The sequence below is a fragment of the Tauraco erythrolophus genome, chromosome Z, assembly GCF_009769465.1.
Source record: "Tauraco erythrolophus isolate bTauEry1 chromosome Z, bTauEry1.pri, whole genome shotgun sequence".
NCBI classification, from domain to species: Eukaryota; Metazoa; Chordata; class Aves; order Musophagiformes; family Musophagidae; genus Tauraco; species Tauraco erythrolophus.
Genome location: NC_141496.1, coordinates 91,061,734 through 91,080,800, shown reverse-complemented (window position 1 = coordinate 91,080,800; position 19,067 = coordinate 91,061,734). Strand labels below are relative to the sequence as shown.

At 39.7% G+C, this 19,067-nt stretch overlaps 1 protein-coding gene across 1 annotated transcript in view; it reads right to left on the bottom strand.

The window, feature by feature from the left end:
- The window catches only part of PTPRD (protein tyrosine phosphatase receptor type D), a 230,889-nt gene that overhangs the window by 120,812 nt on the left and 91,010 nt on the right, over nt 1-19,067 (bottom strand). The window contains exons 10-15 of the mRNA XM_086629922.1: nt 18,576-18,845; nt 16,984-17,565; nt 7,707-7,840; nt 6,116-6,260; nt 2,401-2,706; nt 1,224-1,417 (exon numbers count right to left, since the gene is read on the bottom strand). Coding sequence (XP_086486048.1) covers nt 1,224-1,417; nt 2,401-2,706; nt 6,116-6,260; nt 7,707-7,840; nt 16,984-17,565; nt 18,576-18,845 — 1,631 coding nt within the window. The remainder of the gene's footprint in view (nt 1-1,223; nt 1,418-2,400; nt 2,707-6,115; nt 6,261-7,706; nt 7,841-16,983; nt 17,566-18,575; nt 18,846-19,067) is intronic.

Sequence of the window (19,067 nt, the reverse complement as noted above, 5' to 3'; positions counted from 1 at the left end):
CCAAAGCATAGCAACATCTCCTTTTCCATCTCCTCTCCCTTTTCCCTTTCCCTTCCCACCTCCCCACCTGTTCCACCTTTGTCTCCACTGAATTAAAACTACAAGAACAGTATGTTTTGCATAATAGGTAAGTAAGTATGTACAGATAGATCGATAGACCGGCAGGTAAAACTGTAACAAAGACCTTCAGGAACAGAGACAATACTTTGAGAATAAGGTCGTCAGTGAAATGCAGGTGTAGGAGACCTGTTGTCAAAAAAGGTATCTGCAGAGCTGAAATTTAGGACTAAGACTGGAAGGAGAAACTAAAGAAGCCAAAAAACCACATGTATTTACTCACATAAAATGCTTAGGAGGCAATTTTAACTCCTTTTCTTCATTCTATGCTGAGAATTTCTTATCATTTCCAGCCATTCCAGTTTTAAATTGAGAGCTAGCAGTGAGAGGTGTATACTTGACAACAGCTTCAATGTAGGATGATTCCTCCAGTACCAGGAGCCTTGGGAATCTTCCATTTTTCTGAGCACTAGCGCATCCCCGCCAGTAAAATCCTATTTTTAGAAGCTTTTTAAACTCGATGTGATCAGGCTTTTGTTTTCATCACGTCTCATAAAACAGACGGGAAATTTTGCAATATAGGTAACCCCACAACTATTTAAATTAATCTCCTTGTATTATTGCACAGACGTTGTTATGAATAACGACAAGTATAAATACCTTGGTGATTTCTAAAGTTGCACTAATAAATCCACTTCCTGTGAAACGCGGGGTGAGGTGGATACCCACTAATGACAGTAATAACGGGCTAACGGGCTTCTACTGATTCTAGGCTCTCCACTGAAACAAAGAAATGTCAGGTGGGTGGATCAGGCAGTGCACAGGTTGATACACTGACTGTGATGTGGCTCAGATCTCCCTGATGCTTTAAAACTTCAGAGTCTAAGCATGGGGTGAAGTCTCCAGGTTTAAGGGAGCCAGCTGAATGACACACCTCAGCATTTAGTTGCACACCTGTACAGAACAGGGTGCCTAGGTTTGGCCCGAGAACCTTTAAACGTAAGTATTCTTAAAAAAAAGTTGTTAAAACAGAGATCAAAAATGTTAGCTGGTAGGCTGAAATATAGAAAGAAAAGAAAAAAACCAACGCCAGTTTTGAAAAGCTCTCTGGTATACAAAATGTTTTCACTGTGGCTTAGAAAAGAACATTAAAATGCCCTAATTACCTGTGCGTCAGCCAGCATGATGTCCTTCAGCATGGGCTGACCCTTCGGCTCTCCGTTTTCCATCCTCACGTAGTGGACCTGGTATCCTCGGATCTGACCATGCTGCTTATTGGGCACAGGCGAGCGCCACGACACTTTAACAGCAGTAGAGTTGACAGCCTCCACCTCGACTTTGCGAGGAGGACCACTAGGAACTGGAACAACATCATTGGACAGAAGAGAATTACAGGCACCTGTCCCACCCACGTCTTTTGCTTTTTCGTTTTTGCAAAAGGGCAGACTCGCTACGTTTTCTTTGAAGAATACAAATTGTTCAACAAACGAAAATGCTCAACCAATCTGCTCTACCTTTCAGTGAAAAGATCAAAAAACATGACTGATGCAAAAAATGGAAGAAAAAAGAGTATTAGAGAAATAGAAAAACATGTAAAAATGTACAAAAGCCAAGGAAGATGCTTTGAGATTCAAAGCATTATAGTACAAAGAGATATTTTAATCATTGAAATACTACTACTAATAACAATAAAAACACAAAAGATTTCAAAAAAAGTTTCCCTTATTTTTATTTGTTAAGTTCTTTGTTCGTTTTGTTTGTTTTTTTGTTTTTTTTTTTCCAGTATTATAAAAAGGAGGCTGATAATAGGGCTGTCTTCTGTCACTTTCACGCATGGAAGAAAAGAGAATGTGTGGCGCATCAGTTTTCCAAGATCAAAAACGAAACTAAAAAAAAAAAAAAAAAAATCAACCCCAAAATAATCAAATCAAAAAGCACAACATGGAACAAGAAAGCAGTTACCAAAAAAAAAAAAAAAAATTTAAAAAAAGTTCATAGACATAAGTGTTTAAAAATAACAATGACGGTAAAATCAAGGAAAAGACAGAAAGATTTTTCCCTTGAGAGTTATTCTTATGTTAAAGGAGGAGCAAGAAGGATATGCGTGGGCTCAAAGGGGCAGCAGATTCATGTCACTCCCAAAAAGGTATTTTCTGTTAAAAAAAAAAAAAGTACTGAATATAAAAATGGCGTAGGAAGGACAAGTCTTTGATTAAAAAACTCAAAGCGTGATAATATCTGTGATTTGGGAAAAAAAAAGGAGCAGAAAAAAATACTGTTAGGCTATGCAAAAGACAGCAGATCGACAGAGAGGTGCAAACTGATGTAGTGGAGGCAACATACCATCTTCATCTGTCCGAATCAATACTGCCAAGCTCTCTGGGCCAGGTCCAACATCAGTGTGGGCAGTCACAGAGATCCGGTACTCAGTCCATTTTTCCAGCTGTTCCAAAAGGTATTGGGTACTGTCCGAGGAAATTCCCAAAATTTCATGGGGCTTGACATCTTCTCCATCAATCCCAATGTACTTGATGGAGTACTCAGTGATAATGCCGTTCTGCTTTTCCACCGGCGGAGGTTTCCAACTTACCAAAATGCTAGTGGAGCTGGGGCTTGTGCAACTAATGTCTTGAGGAGGAGCTGATGGCTCTAATTTCAGTAGTGGGTTAAAGGAGGATTTGAGTGAAAGGATAGGAGTGATTGAAAAAAATGAACAAAAGAAAAAATAAAAATAAATAAAAGACAACCGAATGAAAATAATAAATAAACCAAAAAAAAAAAAAAAGTAGAAACTTAGAAAAGCGAAACGTCAGGTAATCGTATGCACCTTGGCTTATTAACGTGAGAAAATTAAAAATGAACAGACCAACTAAATGGTGAAAAAGGATGTAGGGGAAATACATGAAAATGAAACCCCAAAATAATATTACCTACCTGTAATTAAAATTCTTCTTGAAATAAAACAAAAACGTGACACTTCTATGACTACTGATCTACCTTTATAATCGTTGCAATTAGTGCAAGCTGCAATATTTTAAACGACGTGTGACACGTATTTACTTACGGATTTGGACACACGCTCTCCAAGAGAGTTGACCTTCTCTGAGAAAAATTATCTTTTTACAGAACTCCTAAAAACTTGCAATAATTGCTAGAAATTGCTCCATAAATTGTCATTTTTGTAGCCTCCCCACTCTGATTAAAAAAAATATCATTTTTTTCCGGTTTTGTTTTTTTTATAACTGAGTCTGCCTGGCACAAGTCAACCACAAATTATGTTTAAATGGAAAGCATTTACTGAAGCATTTATTGTAGCCAACACACTAGGAGCATGCAGTCAATAAAAGACGAAGAAAGTCTTAGTCAAAGATTTACCTACCAGGAAAAAGTGACAGGCTTGTTGATTCTGACTGTAACTTGTACTTACCCTATATCAGCTGTCAGTTTTATTTTTTTTAACTCCTCTTGGAGACACCTTTGCTAGCAAAGAATTAAATCCTACCAGTAATGTAGGTAACTTCTACAGGAAGAAAAAAAAAATCTACCCCAAAACAACGTGTCAAGAAAGCAGGTATTCATTTCACAAAGAGAGTTCACAAGCTCAGCACATCAGGATGGTGAGAGATTCTGACTTTGTTCCATCTCGTGTCACAAGCACCAATCTTCCAGAGAAGAAGTGCTCACCACCTTGACTGATTTGTACTCGAAGGAGTCTGTTGGCATATTTACCTCTTCCTGGCTCCAAAGCATGGAAGCATACATGTCATTCCATTGCTTTCAGTGAGACAACTCAAGCACTGAAAGCTAGGTATGCATCTCCGTGCTCAAGTGCACTTGGACTTAGCAAAGTCTATGCTTACTGAGATTATCCAGAGCACCAGAAAAGGAGCCACAGCTCAAATCCACTGGCAGGAATTGTGGACACGGAATCCTTCTCTACTTCTGCCTTCTCTCTTGTGAGGAAAACATAAATTTGTAGTGCAAAATCTTTTTGGTGCTTTTTTTTTCTTTTCCTTTCTTTCTTTTAAGATGTGCGTCTGCCATTTTCTTACCATTTCTTAAGGGAAAAGAGAAACGAATGGATTTCTGGTTCTCACACTAGGCACATCAAACGAAATTAAAGCAACAGAGAAGGCCTAGGACCCTGCTGTGACCTATTGCATTTACACATGTATCTTTTGGTTCCCTACAGCTCTTCTACAGGGATCAATGGCTTTTTACTCAGTATGGTACACTGCTCTTCTGAAGGGAAAACAGGAGGGAACGCACTAGCATTTCAACTAACTAGAGGAGGTGGATGGGAGGACAGATGAGAATTATCACATTTGGTGGGTTGTTTTAGGATAATTCAGTAATCAAGTACTCAAAAGACGCTGATCCTCGTCTACCATCGACTTGTGCAGAAAGTAAAATACCAGTAAAACATCCCTTAAGGATGTTATATGTAAAGAAATAAATCCTCACAGCATCCTTCTCTGAAACCAAGATGAAAGGCAATAGCGTATTCTGGTGAATATTGCTAATAAACTTGTAGAAGTTTATTAATTTTTAATCCGTTATACTCTGAAAATGCAAAATATTTCATTTATGTAACTAAAGATAATCTGTAGGCTACGTGTGTAACCAGTTTCATTAATGCATATACTTTTTTCTTAAAACACACAATTTTTTGCAAAAAAGATTTTGCAATCTTTTCAGCAAATAACCAGGGTCTGCCCACCGAAATCAGTTGGATTTTCCTGCTATCTGAAGACATGAAGCTGAAAAAAGCATAACACAGTCTTATACTCAAGAAGGGAAAAATGGCAACGTGCTTACGTATGGAACATACAACCCTGGCCCCTAGATGTTTGTTTTACACGCACGGTCTAAGCTATCTTCACCCAACGTAAGAGAATGAGCCTTCTAAACAGCTGAAATGGCTCCCAGAATAAAGAAATACCTTTTTCTTCATTAAATTATTAATTCTGGATTACTAAAATCAAAAGCTGTCTTGCCACTATCTCTAAAACTAGTCCTGTGCTAAATAATTGTCTTTTATGCTTATCCCAAACGCCTTAGAAATGCTACAGAAGCACCTTTAGCTTTGGTTACGGATCTGCAGCACTGTATCTCTGGTCACACTAACTACTATTAATATATAACACTAACGAAGAAAGATGGTGTGATCACATCTGTCACGAATGCAAATTAAAAAGCCTCATGTCAATTGACAATCTGAATTTTCTGTTTTGAATGATATTGCTTTAAAAAAAGGCCATTTAATTTAAAACAAATGCAAACAGAATTGCACGAAGTTTTAAAACGACACAGTATAATGCAAACTTTCGGGAAAGCATAACTCATCAGGCAAGAGTTGCACTTCTGGACATCATCCTTGAATATCTGATTGTTTTAATTAAATCTTAATTTAAATATTTTAAAATGTATATATAAATCTCTGGCAAATCTTTGCATCTCATTTGCAGACAAATGTGATGAGTTTCATGACATTGTTTCCATAAGCACCCAGCGAGAAAACAATTTTTCTATTGGTGTAAAAATTACTGAGCATCGTAAAAAGCTTAGATTAAAGAAATCTATCTTAAAGTCAGAACGACTGGCTACCACAGAAGAACAGTTATGAGCAAATTTTTGATACAGTCTGAAATATTCAACCTGACCCACTCTATGAATTTTTTGTATTTCAGGAAGACGCTGCCGGAACAACCTAGAATTGTAGGAAATCTGCAGACAGGGCAGGCAGAATTTTACGGGCGGTGAACATTTTATCCTATTATAACATAACATAAAATATTATAACAGCATAATATCGTGTCTCCTTGGACACTGCTTTACAGAGTTTTTTTCCTGAAACTACGTAAAAGCCACTCACACATTAAGTTGATCACAATGCACCTACAGAAATTCACATTTTAAGCATCGTTCTGCTGTATTAAGCACCGTGAATGCTCTGCTTTTATAATTCTGCCTTTTCCTCCGCCCCTCTGACTACTGAGAGGAATCCTTTTGAGAAATACGAGGCAAGGGAATAAAGTTAGCAAGGAAAGACACCTACTTGACTGCATGGTTCTCGCGGAGATTTCTGCAGTGGATGCTCCCAGGCCTTGCGGAGAACGCGCAGCCAGACGGAATAAGTACAAGCTGTTTGGCCTCAAGCCTTGCAGGCGGTAAGACGTGGTAGGTTCAGTGGAAACTCGTTGCTGAAGGTAGGTAATAAGAGGATGTCTTAATTAATATTCAGAGACTCTGAATTCCATGAGTTGCCTATAGAAGAAATACTTTTATACTCTGATGATTCTGATGATTCAAGGCCAGGTTGGATGAGGCTTTGGGCAACCTGGTGTAGTGGAGGGTGTCCCTGCCCATGGCAGGGGGGTTGGAACTAGATGATCTTTGAGGTCCCTTCCAACCCTAACCATCCTATGATTCTATGATTCTATGATAACCCCATCGAGAAAAACTTACATTCAAGAAAGTAAATCAGAACGAAACCAATCTAAACCGAAACAAAAACGAATACATTACTTTTGACAAACACGCATCAAGGGATGGTATTTTTTCAAGTCAACAGCTTAACAGGTGAAACTCAGAGCCAGAAATATTGTTTGTGGAAGTAATAGCAGTGTACAAAGTATTAAAGGCTCTTCAGACAATAACACACGAACAAAAGCCTCATCCATAGTTACCTCTCGTGACAGTGAACTACAGGATTTTACAATATGAGTCATCGTGGGTTAAATCTTGTAGTTAGTTTTGTGTTCAAAGTACTAAGAAGCGAATTCTTCCAAAGGGTGACTTATTAAGGAGGCCCCGCATCCTATTTGGAGGTGAAATTCAGGTCTGACCTCCTTCCACAAAATAAGATCGTGCATTCACAGTGTACGTGTGAAGCTATCACAAACATAAGCTCAGTTGAAGCATCAGCAACGAGGTGATGATGCAGGAGAAACCAATGAGGCTGACACTTTCCTGATGCCTTCTGAGACTGTCTGCTTCTTTCTTTTGCCTGTGACACCTGGCAGTATCACATGGTTTCCATATCAGAAGAACAGTTTACTCTAAAGTCTACAGTACTAACACTACTGAGACCCTCAAACTGAAAATCCTTTAAGAAATAATGCTACAAAAAAAGTCCATAGTAGGATTTTATCTTTAGAAAAAAAAAAACCACCGTATTTTCTGCTCAAGTATTTTTGAAAGATTAGAGAAGCTTGAGAACTCTCTTACATGGTGGCAAAGAGAAAAAAAAAATAAAATCTAATGCTGAAAATAGACTTCAAAGGCCAAGTATAAGTGCCAAAAATCTTAGTGCGTCCATAACATGCCCCAAAACACTTCTGCTTCCAAGCCTTCGCAGAGGAACAGGGTTGGAGAGACAAGAGCCATGTCTGAAACTAGATGCAACTTCTGCAGATGAGTTGTTGTGAACAACAGCAAAGTTCCACTGGCTGGCAACCACTGACGGAATTTTCTACTGTTTGCACACTCTCAGTCTGTTGTTAGGCTGACTGCTGGTTTAACAAACTGTTAAACATCCAGGCATTTGTACTATAGAAAGTTGTAAATCCATCAATTCTAAATCATTACAGAATTTTATGCCTGACTCACGAAAGAGTATTTAAAAGACGCACAGTCTTTTCACTTACCTCCTCCCCGTGCTCCCCATCTTTGTAAACCAGTTCATAGCTGGAAATGGTATCAGAGCGTGGAGGCGTCCAGGAAAGCAATATGCTTGTTTCAGACTCAGGTTCTGCTTTGAAGTTCAATGGCTGACCAGGCACTAAAGAAAAAGTTGAGCAGTGTCGCCAATTATTTATTTGGCTAGTTCAACACTTCATCTTTCAAACCTTTTAAACTATTATCTGAATATTTCACACAATATTACTGCTATTGAACCTCCTGAACATAAACAAGTTGATTAATTTTACAATGGAATAAACTAATCTGAACCCAGAAAAATAATAACTATACATTTAATTCACACGTTACAAATCATCGAGAATTTCAGGGAAATGCTTTGCGGTGTAAATAACGCACGCAGAACTGAAATGCAATTGAACAGCAGCCTGGGGATGAATGCCAGCAATCTATGTGTGAAACAGCAAATATATACATGTATATGCATGTGTGTATATGGGGAAATTCCAGAATTAGAAAAGATTGGCTGGAATAGTCAAGAAGAAAGTGTTAAGACCATTACACATATCTCCAAACCTGAAAATGGTTTGCTCAGCTCATGAATAACTAAGATACTAAACGCATCCTGCTCTTTAAGAAGACACCTAAATATTGAATGCTTTTGTAATCTGAAGAAGTTACAACCTACTGAAGTGATCTTCAGTAATGTTCTCATTAAGTCACATATTTCTACCCTTTCAGTGACTGGCATTTTTACCAATATAGCTGAATTTCTAAAAACAACACTTTTTAATCGCAAGAACTAAAAACGTAACTTTGAGTCCGCAGTCAAGAACATTCTCTGTTCCTGTATCTTGTGTAATGGCCACAGAAATTATCCAGACTAAATGTTACCCTCATTTACTTCAACAAGTCTATGGCAAATAATCAGGCTGGGAAAAGACAGCAAAATATAACCGTGTCATTGGGATGTATGCAATAATTTCAGCACCCAAGTTCTAAAACATTACTTTCAGCTAATAGTGCTGTTGATAAGCCATGAAACGTCTTCCACAGCATTTCTAGCTTTTCAAGAACAAAAGGTGGCATGCTTTTATTTTTAAAGAAAAAAAAAAAAAGATGCATTTCTTAGCATGTATTGAAAACAGGTGTGACAAGTAGGATGTAACAATAATGATCATTACAGGATCACTTTTCAGGGTAGAATTTTGTTACAGCACTACAGGTATGTTTCTTTTGAACAGTAAAAGACTTAAAAACACCACGGAGCAAACAGTAAAAATAATTTGTGATTGCAATTCTTATCTTCCCCAGACTTCTACAGAATGCCACTCTGAGATGAACACTTCCCTCACGTGTGCTGGTGCAGGTTTGATATCTCACCTTTAAACAGACAGATAACCCGTCAACATGACGTGCATATTTCAGCTCCCGTTTGCAGGTTGCAAGTCCCTACCATTCACTTATTTATTTTTTTTTTCCTAAAACAGGGCAAACTAGAAAAGGAAAGGTGTAGAAGGATGTTGCCTGTCTCTGAGGGAATGAGTGAGAGTGAAGAGGAGACCCAAGTCCCTTCACGTGAAGGTCGTGATTTGGCCCCAGGTGGCACCTCAGCCCCACGCAGCCGCTCCATCACCCCCCGCCGGTGGGATGGGGGAGAGAATCGGAAGAGTAAAAGTGAGAAAACTCGTGGGTCGAGATAAAGACAGTTTAATGGGTAAAGCAAAAGTCACTCCAACAATCGAAGCAAAACAAGGAATCCATTCACAGCTTCCCACGGGCGGGCAGGTGTTCAGCCATCTCCAGGAGAGCCGGGCTCCATCACGCGTACCGGTGCCTTGGGCAGACAAATGCCATCGCTGCGAGCATCTCCCCTTCCCTTCTTACCCCAGCTGCTATTGTCGAGCGTGGCATCGTATGATCTGGGATACCCCTTTGGTCAGCTGGGGTCAGCTGTCCCACCTGTGTCCCCTCCCAACGTCTTGTGCACCCCCAGCCTCCTGGCTGGTGGGGTGAGAAGCAGAAAAGACCCTGACCCTGTGTCAGCACCGCTCAGCAGTAACTGAAACATCCCAGTGTTACCAGCACTGTTCTCAGCACAAATCTAAAACACAGACCCATACTGGCTACTGTGAAGAAAATAAACTCCATCCCAGACAAAACCAGCACAGGGAAGAAAAAGGATAGGAGTAATCAGCTTTTTTTTCCTAAAAATACATCTGGTGTAAAAAGAGACCAATTCCTGGGTGCCGAAAAGTGCAAAAGGGAAACGATCACGAAGCACAGGGACCAACTGCAGGAAATATCAACAAAGTATATCTGACAGAAATCTTTCTTATTTTATCCTTTTAAAATCAAATGGACTTAAATTAAGAGGGAGAGAGTGAGATAACTGGATAATTCTTAATTTTGAAATAGATTCTGAAATACCACAAGATCACACTTTCACCTGGAATATCCACAGCATAACTGTATAAGTGTATTTACTGGGTGAACCTCATAACTTTTTATGTTAGCTGCTTCAAAACACTCCTGAGTAACGACCAGACAACAGCTGCAGATTTGCCTCCTGTTGAACATGGCTTAAAGTAGATGTGGAGCCCCACTGCAGGCTTGCCAAAACTTAATAATAAAATCTGGAGTCTAGGTAGCTACTTGGAAGTGTTTATTTTGCTACAGGTTGTTCCAAATGTATTGCACGAAGCTCTACCTGGCAGAAGGCATTTTGTTTGCCTCATCTGACAAAAAGATAAAAACTGGTAAAACTGACCTGCACATCAAAGGATAGGGAAATAATCATTTCAGCAAAGTGAGCAGCACGGTTGCAGTCACAAAATCACCTTTGCCTGGTGACGGAAGGTCAAAGAGCAGGTTATGTTATCTGTGCTGTGCTATCCACCTTGTGTTTTGTGATCTGATCTAGGTGGTCCTGCTCCGGCAGGGGGATTGGACTAGATGATCCTTTGAGGTCCCTTCCAATCCCTGACATTCCATGATTCTGTGATCTCTGCCAGTGACCTGGTGGAAGGGATGGAGGGCACATGTTCCAGGTTTGTTGAAGACATCAAGCTGGAGGTGATCAACCAGCACTCTCAAGGGCCAGGCTGCTGTTAAGAGGGAGCTGGAGAGGGGTCAGGAACAGGTCGATGGTTCCCCATGAAGTTCAGCAAGTCCTGTCCCACAAAGGCAGAGCTCTTCAGGGATGCAGGCTGGGTTGATGGAGCCAGGGAGCAGCTGTGGGGGACAACCCTGGGCCCTGGTGGGCAGTGAGCTGAGCCAGGACCAGCCGTGTGTGCCTGGGGTGGTGAGAGGTGGAGATGGCCCCCAGAGCCAGGGGAAGGCGACGACTGTCCCCTCTGCTTCGTGCCTGTCAGACCACATCTGGGTACTGCATCTGCAAAGAGAGGTTGCAGGACTGGGGCTGGTTCAACTGGGAGAAGGAACGGCTTTGGGGGGACCCAACAGCATACATGGCACCAATGGGAGGGACGGAGGAGATGCCATCAGGCTCTTCACAGCAGTGCGTGGCAGAAGGGCGAGAGGCAGCAGCACAAGCTGAAACATGAGATGCTCAGGCTGGAGATAAGGAGAAGCCTTTTCCCCAAGAGCACAGCCCAGCAGTGGAGCTGGATCGTATCCAGCCTTGGAGGTTTTACACTTCAACTGGGTGCAGCCCTGAGGATCTCGGTCTGACCCACGGCTGAGCTCGCTCTGGGCAGGGGCTGGGGCTGGGCACCTCCCCAGAAGATGACCCTGCCAATCTGAATCATCCTGCGAGGCTATGATCTGTGCTGAACAAATGGATACATCAATTGTGGAACACAGCCAGGCACTAATAGTAAATGACCAGCCAAGTGACCCACATGAATGCTGGTACCATCCATTATGATAAATATGGCAGCAGATGGAGAATGAAAGGTATTTCCTGTCTCTCTGCACATTTTAAGACCCTCATCCTCCAAGTATTCCTTTCAAAAAACCCCCTTTATGATCTCAGTTCTGCAATTCTCTATCATTTTATAAGACAAGTTGATGGCTAATTGGGCTATCCCAAATGCTGTTTGTCAAAATAATATCTTTCTGCAAAATCTAGTCTCCCGTCGCATTTTTCAATGACACAGTTAAGCAACTCTGAAGCTGAAAACACTGACAGAAGAAAGAGGTGACAGGGAAGTCTGCATCGCTCCAAACAGATGGAGAATATGGAGAAGAAAGCAAATTAAAAAAAAGTAACAGAAACTAAACAAACTGTTTTCCTGATGAACTCTGGTAGGGCTTAAGCCAAAGAAAAAGTACGACATGAGAAAGTGGAACAATAACTTTTAAACTATTTAGGATTTATGCCTAGAACACACAACATCTGTTCAAAAAATTCCTCAGTGGCACATGGGAACTAAGCCAAGCTGGAGGAGCTGACAGAAGGTACTGGTGTCCTTCTGGGATGGAAAAAAAGCTAGGGAAACCAGAAAACCTATGCAAGTGGACTTTATACTCTTGCTGAGTTTTTTTTTTTAATTACACAGATCAAATCTAACTTTTCATGAGTGCTGTTTTTTGGCAGCTAAATGGGATGTTTTTGAATGAGTATTCTCTTAATTCTGTCTTTTCTGCTTTGAGATCAATTTGCTCTATAAATGTACATTAAAACCCACACCTTCCCTGTGCACTGAGTATACCTTTTATTACTTCTTGCTTTTAAACATGACATAATTTAGGTAGTGCACAAGATGAAACACTATAATGCAGTGACAAAACAAAGCCAAGAATTACTCTTTCCAAAACTTCATACCAAGCTCTACATCTTTGCTTGTCTAGTGCCGTGTTTATTGCTGGATAATCAGAAACAAACACAGATTGCTGGACCTTGTCCTGCATGTGTGGTTCTATGTCCATCTCTGGTTCTCTGGGGTTTTTGTTTTGTAAAACCATACATGTTCTTTTTGAGATACTAAATTCTCATGGAATTTCATTACAAAATAAAATAGGTAATGTAGTAAGGATACGTGCATCCTGCTCTCCTTCTTCCTGCTACAACAGAAATTAACATCTTCAAATGAGTCTGAAGATAGTTGAGGCTTGCAGTTCTGCGGTATCAAACACAGAACTACAGTATTCAAAACAATTAACTACAATACATTTTAAACGTCTGAAAAGCACAGGACATTTTGTGCAAAATAACCAGAAATCTATAAATCACTTTTTAAAAATAATATGTGTAACTGACATTGAGGGAGCCCATAGAATAAAATAACCATGTTGGTCAGTCTTAAAGACAAGAGTACGCATAGTTTTATCTGAATGACTAGAGAACACAGTAAAGAAACGAATTATTCTTCAGATTAACTCTGTCTACACTCTTATTTCTACAGTGTAGAGGTAGAGTTGTCTTAAAATTATTTCAAGCTGCATTCTTCCATAATTAAGTTCAGCGACAAAAGTAATGTGTACACATATACAGCATTCATCCACTTGTTTGCAAAAATTAGAATTCGAGACTAGAAAAAAATCAGATTTAAAAAATAAAATAAAAATCTCATATCTGTTTCCTGTTTTGTGCTCTAACCAGAAGAAAGAGAGGAATTAAAAGCTAGAAAAATCATTGCGTGACGATGAGCTAAATACCAGTCTCATCGTGTTAGCATTTAAATGAAGTAAACACAGAGACTGAGGCACTTAACAGAAGTTAATAGTGCTTTGAGAGCAGAGAGATTATTCAAAAGCTGACGTATTCTTTCCTACCTGACCAGAAATGTTCCTGAAGGGGAATTCAGGCACTTGAAAAACATCCTGTACCTCATCCCAGTTCCAAATTATCCTCCTTTCACCTGATTCCTGTTCATGTATTCATGAAAAAAATTTGAAATGTCTGGCAAAGTAGCTAGCTTGCTGCAACACAGAACTGTATTCACTTGCTACAGGATCCCTTCCTTTGAATTTCTAGTCTTTTTTTACAATAAGAACTCCAGAACTATTAACTAATTTCCCTTAAGCTAAGGCTCTGTTTCTACGCCCTGCAAGTCAGATACTTGGCCTTCTCATCACTGTCCTTTTCCCTATCTTCAAAAGATTAGCCTTTTACAACTGTAGTAATTCTTGGTCTTCAAACCACTGCCAATCCTCGGTTTAAAGTTAACAGTATGTTTTATACTGCAAGTTCTTCTTCAAAGAATCGTATGTTTGCAGGTACACATTCATTTCCCACGGTATTTTTTTTCTCCCTCTCTCCAATAATGCACTCTCCAACACATCTTGTGTCTCTTTCACTCTCCCCTCTTTTCTACCTAAGCTCAGAATAAAAACAGGAATCTCCAAATTTCTTCAATTGCTATCCTCTCTTTGCATATTAAAACCAAATCCAAGCCCAAATCCAAACCCAAACCACAACCAAACCAAACCCAGACATTCAGTCTAAAGCTCAGGAATTTTCCTGGTATGCACAGGTTGAAGTATGCTGCTCAGAGAGTATGTGTACTTTTGAGCAGTTCAAAGCAAAGAAAGGAAATGTGAGGAGTGTGAGTATAAAAGTGTAGGTGTGAGTGAGTATAAAATGAGTAAGTGTGCCCTGGGCAGCTAAATGGAGATAAACCAACAGAGTTTTTGTTTTCCAGTGGAGTAAAGAAAAAGCACAAGAAGTATAACACTAAAGCTAATACTGATATTTATTCTAAAATTACTTAATTTCTTTAAATGGTGTCTTCTTACAGTAAAGAAAACACTGCTGAAAAGAATTGGGCAATAGGACATCACTTTTCCTTAAAATGCTTAAGCAGAACACTGAAACACAAAACTGAGCATAAAACTTCTACTTTTTTCATGGTTTAGTGTCCGGAAAATGCTTCCTCCTTTTCTCCTCAAACTACATGTTGCTACTTAGTCTTTTAATTAGAAACCTAATTTTCTCCATCAGCAGAGTTTCAGCTGACCTGTAAAGGGAGAAGCCACTAATACAGTTATTTCAAAATAACAATTCTGCTGTACTGAGAACGCAAAGATTTTCATAAACAGGCCTTTTTAAAGCAAATTATTCATTTTTTACAGTTTCTCTCCAAAGATCAGAATACACATAAGGGAGGAAAACTTTGAAGGAGGTCAAGCTAACAGGGTCTGTAAGTCACATCTGTCAATCAGATTTTGTTGTATATATACTGTAATATCCCCAAAGTAAGCATAAGGGTTAACCTACATCTTTACAATGATAGGCTTTTTTTGTTTCGATAAAAGGGAAAAAAAATAATCAAAATGTAATTCCCATCCCATTCCTATTTTTACTCTTTCACATATGTTTCCATTAAATCCATTTCTGTTGTTTTTAAATGGCACTTTATAATTCACTATATCTATTTGGATGAGTTTCAGTCTGAGAGATACATAAACCAAAATAGTCATATTCAGATTTAGATTACAGCATATCTGGAAGAGAAGGACAAGGAGGGCTTTTTATTCTGCAGTGTTCACTGAAGATAAACTTTTCGATAGAAACATGGGAGAACCTTAGTTTTTAAACACACTCTGAGCTAGAGAATTGCACTAGACTTTCTTAGCTATTTTTCTTTTTTTTTTGTCTTAAAATGTTTATATTTCAAGCACAAGTGTTGGTGATTAAAAATGCCTCCTATATTTCACATTCTTGTTTTCTTTTGATTTTTAACAAAGTCACAATCAAACAATGCCAAGTCAACTCTGTTACAAACTTGAAAACATATATTGAGAATCCTCCCTCCACTGTTAACAGTTTTGTCATAATTTCTTCAGATTGCAACAGTAATCAGACACAGACAGGCACGTTTAATGGCAATTTCTATAAAGTTTTTAGCAAACAGAGCTTTTCTGAAGTGACCTCAGAAAGTAGTGTAACTTGGGCTGGTCCAGCTGCGCCTCAGTGCTCATTATTTTGGTTGCTTCATCCTTCTCTGAGGAAGCCACTGAGAAACTCTTGCTAATCTAAAAGGTTTACAGTTGTAAATGAAAACACTGATGAGGAGCTCGCTAAACCTTCTTCTTTGAAAGCTTTTTGAGCATGGATTCAAAAAGAAGTCAGCTCTCAATATAAAAACTCGTCCCTGAAGAAGGTTACAATTGCCAAAATTAAACTATGATGTACACAGACACATTTGAATGCATCACTAGGAGGCCTAAAAAAGTTAATTCAGTAACTTCTCAGCTGAGGTACTGCAAAAAGCAACAGTTGGACCTTTGTGTAACACAACACTTAGCAAGGTCCCAGGACAATACCTCAGTTTCTGCCCCTTATTAAATGCATATTGGCAAAATGCAGAAGTAGAAGCTGGATGAAACACAACTGTATTCAGTTTCGCTTTAGAGAGACCTTTTTTAAGGATTTGAGGGATGCTAAACTCTTCAACGGGAAACTTCTCAGTACTAAAAAATCCAAGTAGTATTAGATAATATTTCTAGGCAATCTCTGACCCACAGTAATACCTCATGCAGCTTTCTCTAAACTGCTAGGCAAGGGGAGCTTTTATTCCTTATAGCTTCAATAAAACACCTTCTGCGGTGCAGCTCCGCCAGAGCTTTCGATTTCATAAAAATTCTCTGCAACGTTTCTCACTAGGCTTGCTTGTCCTTTGCTAATAAAACTAATTCATGGACCTAAAACTCCTGTACAGAAACAAAACAACCTAACTGCAAACATAAACCAAGAAAACGGTGACCTTGTGGTGTGCACTTTGTAGGGGCAGGTTGGATTTGATTTATAAATCCAAAGTGCACAGAATGCCTTGCTTGAACCTGCACAAAGGTTTGTTGTTTTTTTAATGCTTTCATGTTTTATGTGTTCTCAGAACCTCATCAGCTACTTGATGTACATGCAGTACACACACAAAATTTGAATTTCCAAAAGCAAGATTCACTAGAGTGATGTAGCATAAGGGAGTCACACGCCACCTAAACAAAACCCACAAACACAGCTAACTCCTCAAAAGAAAGATGAGAAGAACAACTTGACCAACAGTTCTGGTGCACAGAGAACCACCAAAGAGAAGCCACCTCCAGGACGAAGGTCGCCCCGAGACTCCAGTTAAACTTCAGCTAAACTTCTTCAGATTGATCAAAAAAAGAAATAAAAACGTGAGGGGATAATTTCTACTCTTCAGTAATAACTTGCACTGTGGAATTGAGAAAAGGTTATCTGCAAAAGCTGCCTGAATAAGCGGGTTATCCTTGAGAGGAAGTTTTCATCAACATTTTAAACTCAAACTCTCTCTCCGCAAAACTTGTGCACACATTTAACTTTTTTCGCACAAATTCTGTTCATTGCTAGCTTACCTCCTGTTTGAGTGATGACTTGAATGTCACTGGAAAGCGGTCCATCTCCAACAGAAGTAAAAGCAAGAACCTTCACAGAGTATGTTTTCTGGGGTACCAGATTCCCAATAGTGGTAATATGGCTGTCAGCCACATTGTGCTTCATCCAACTGTTGACGTGTTGAGTGGGATCCATGGTGTAATAAACTCTGTAACCTTGTATTTGTCCATTAGGTTCCTCAGGTTCTTCCCACTGTACCAAAATGGTGGTGGAGCTCAACATACGGGCCTGCACGTTGCGTGGTGCGCTTGAAGGTGCTTGCTCCGAAGTCCTTGTCGACACGGGCTCACTGGGCGGCCCTCGCCCGATGTTATTCACAGCAACCACCCGAAATTCATACTCTGAATACGGGCTTAGGCCAGCCACGCTATAGCGAGTCGTGGCCACCCCGTCGATTTCTTTATACGGCTCCTCGGAGTTTTTGGGTTTGTGTTGGATTATGTAGTAAGAAACCGGCTCGGGGTTCCCAGAATCCCAAGTCAATGTTATGCTTGTCGCTGTGCTTTCTGTCACCACGGGTGTTCCAGGAGGTTTGGGTAAGGCTAAAGATAAATGCCAAAAAATACAGTTAGGGCTACGTAACAGTAGATGTTAATTATTACAATAAGCAGCTTAAAAAAAACCCAAAAAACACCACAAAACCAAAAACAACTACAACAAAAACAAAACAGGAAGATTGGAATGGAAAGAAGGAGTGATCACGTTTTTGGCAATTATGATCTACTCCAGGAAACTATCAGAAAATCTTCAAGTCTTGTAGTGCAAGGTTTATCTGGTATAAATTAATGATACTGATTTTTGTAACAGATCCTGTAAACATACGCAGAGGAGGAATCTTATAGACAGACAGTGCACCATTATAGTTTAATTTTCAGATATTTTTGGAACTTCTAGTGAATGTCGTACTTTTGGACACTCAGCAACTCTAAAAATCAAATGATTGGTTCTTAGAGGCTCCTGCTGTTGACAAGTATATGTGCGATTACAAGATCCTTTATTTACTTGAAATGAAGCCTGGGAGCTAGACACAGGAATAATGGAACATTATAATAAACTTATTTATTAGAATTGCTGCTCTCTGAAACTGTGTTTTGTCTTATGCCAGTGATTTGCTGAAGAGGGACTTTTTACAAGGGCGTGTAGTGATAGGACAAGGGGCAATGGATTTAAACTGAAAGAGGGCAGATTTAGGTTAGATATAAGAAAGAAATTCTTTACATTGAGGGTGGTGAGGTACTGGAACCGTTGCCCAGAGAAGTTGTGGCTGCCCCATCCCTGGAAGTGTTCAAGGCCAGGTTGAATGAGGCTTTGGGCAACTTGGTGTAGTGGAGGGTTTCCCTGCCCATGGCAGGGGGTTGGAACTCGATGATCTTTAAGGTCCCTTCCAACCCAAACCATTCCGTGATTCTATGATTCTATGAAATACCCACCCGCTTGATTTAAGAGGGTAAGAGCCGTTTGGTCCCTTTCAGTGCAATATATTCGTTCAGAATTCGGCAACGAATGAAAGAAAAGAGTGAACTACGCACAAACGCACGTGCTTGGGATATACCTTTGACAGTTATCTGTGCTATCGCTTCTATAACACCAAGGGTAGACATAGCAACACAAGTATAGTTTGCAGACTGCCTGACATCATTAAGCTCAAGGACGTTCCTCCCTATCGGCATATCATCCTCAGGTGTCAAATCTTCTGCTCCGAGCATCCACTTCACATAGGGCATTGGTGATCCCACCGCAACACACGTGATATTTACACTCCCGCCAGGCATGATCTCATGATTGGTGGGGGGGATTGAGAACCTCGGTGGGACTCGTCGAACTGGAACAAAACACAAAAAAAAAGGTAATAACATATACAACAAAAAAAAAAAAAAAAGAAACTGAGTCTTGCATACGGACTACATGCAGTGTACAGACACAATTTAACGTTTTAAGGCGTTATTCCGATCTGCCAGAAAATACGTATAAAAGAAATGCCAGACTAAACAAGGATTTCGTCTGCACACGACGTGAATTACTCTATAGTTACTCGAGGATATTA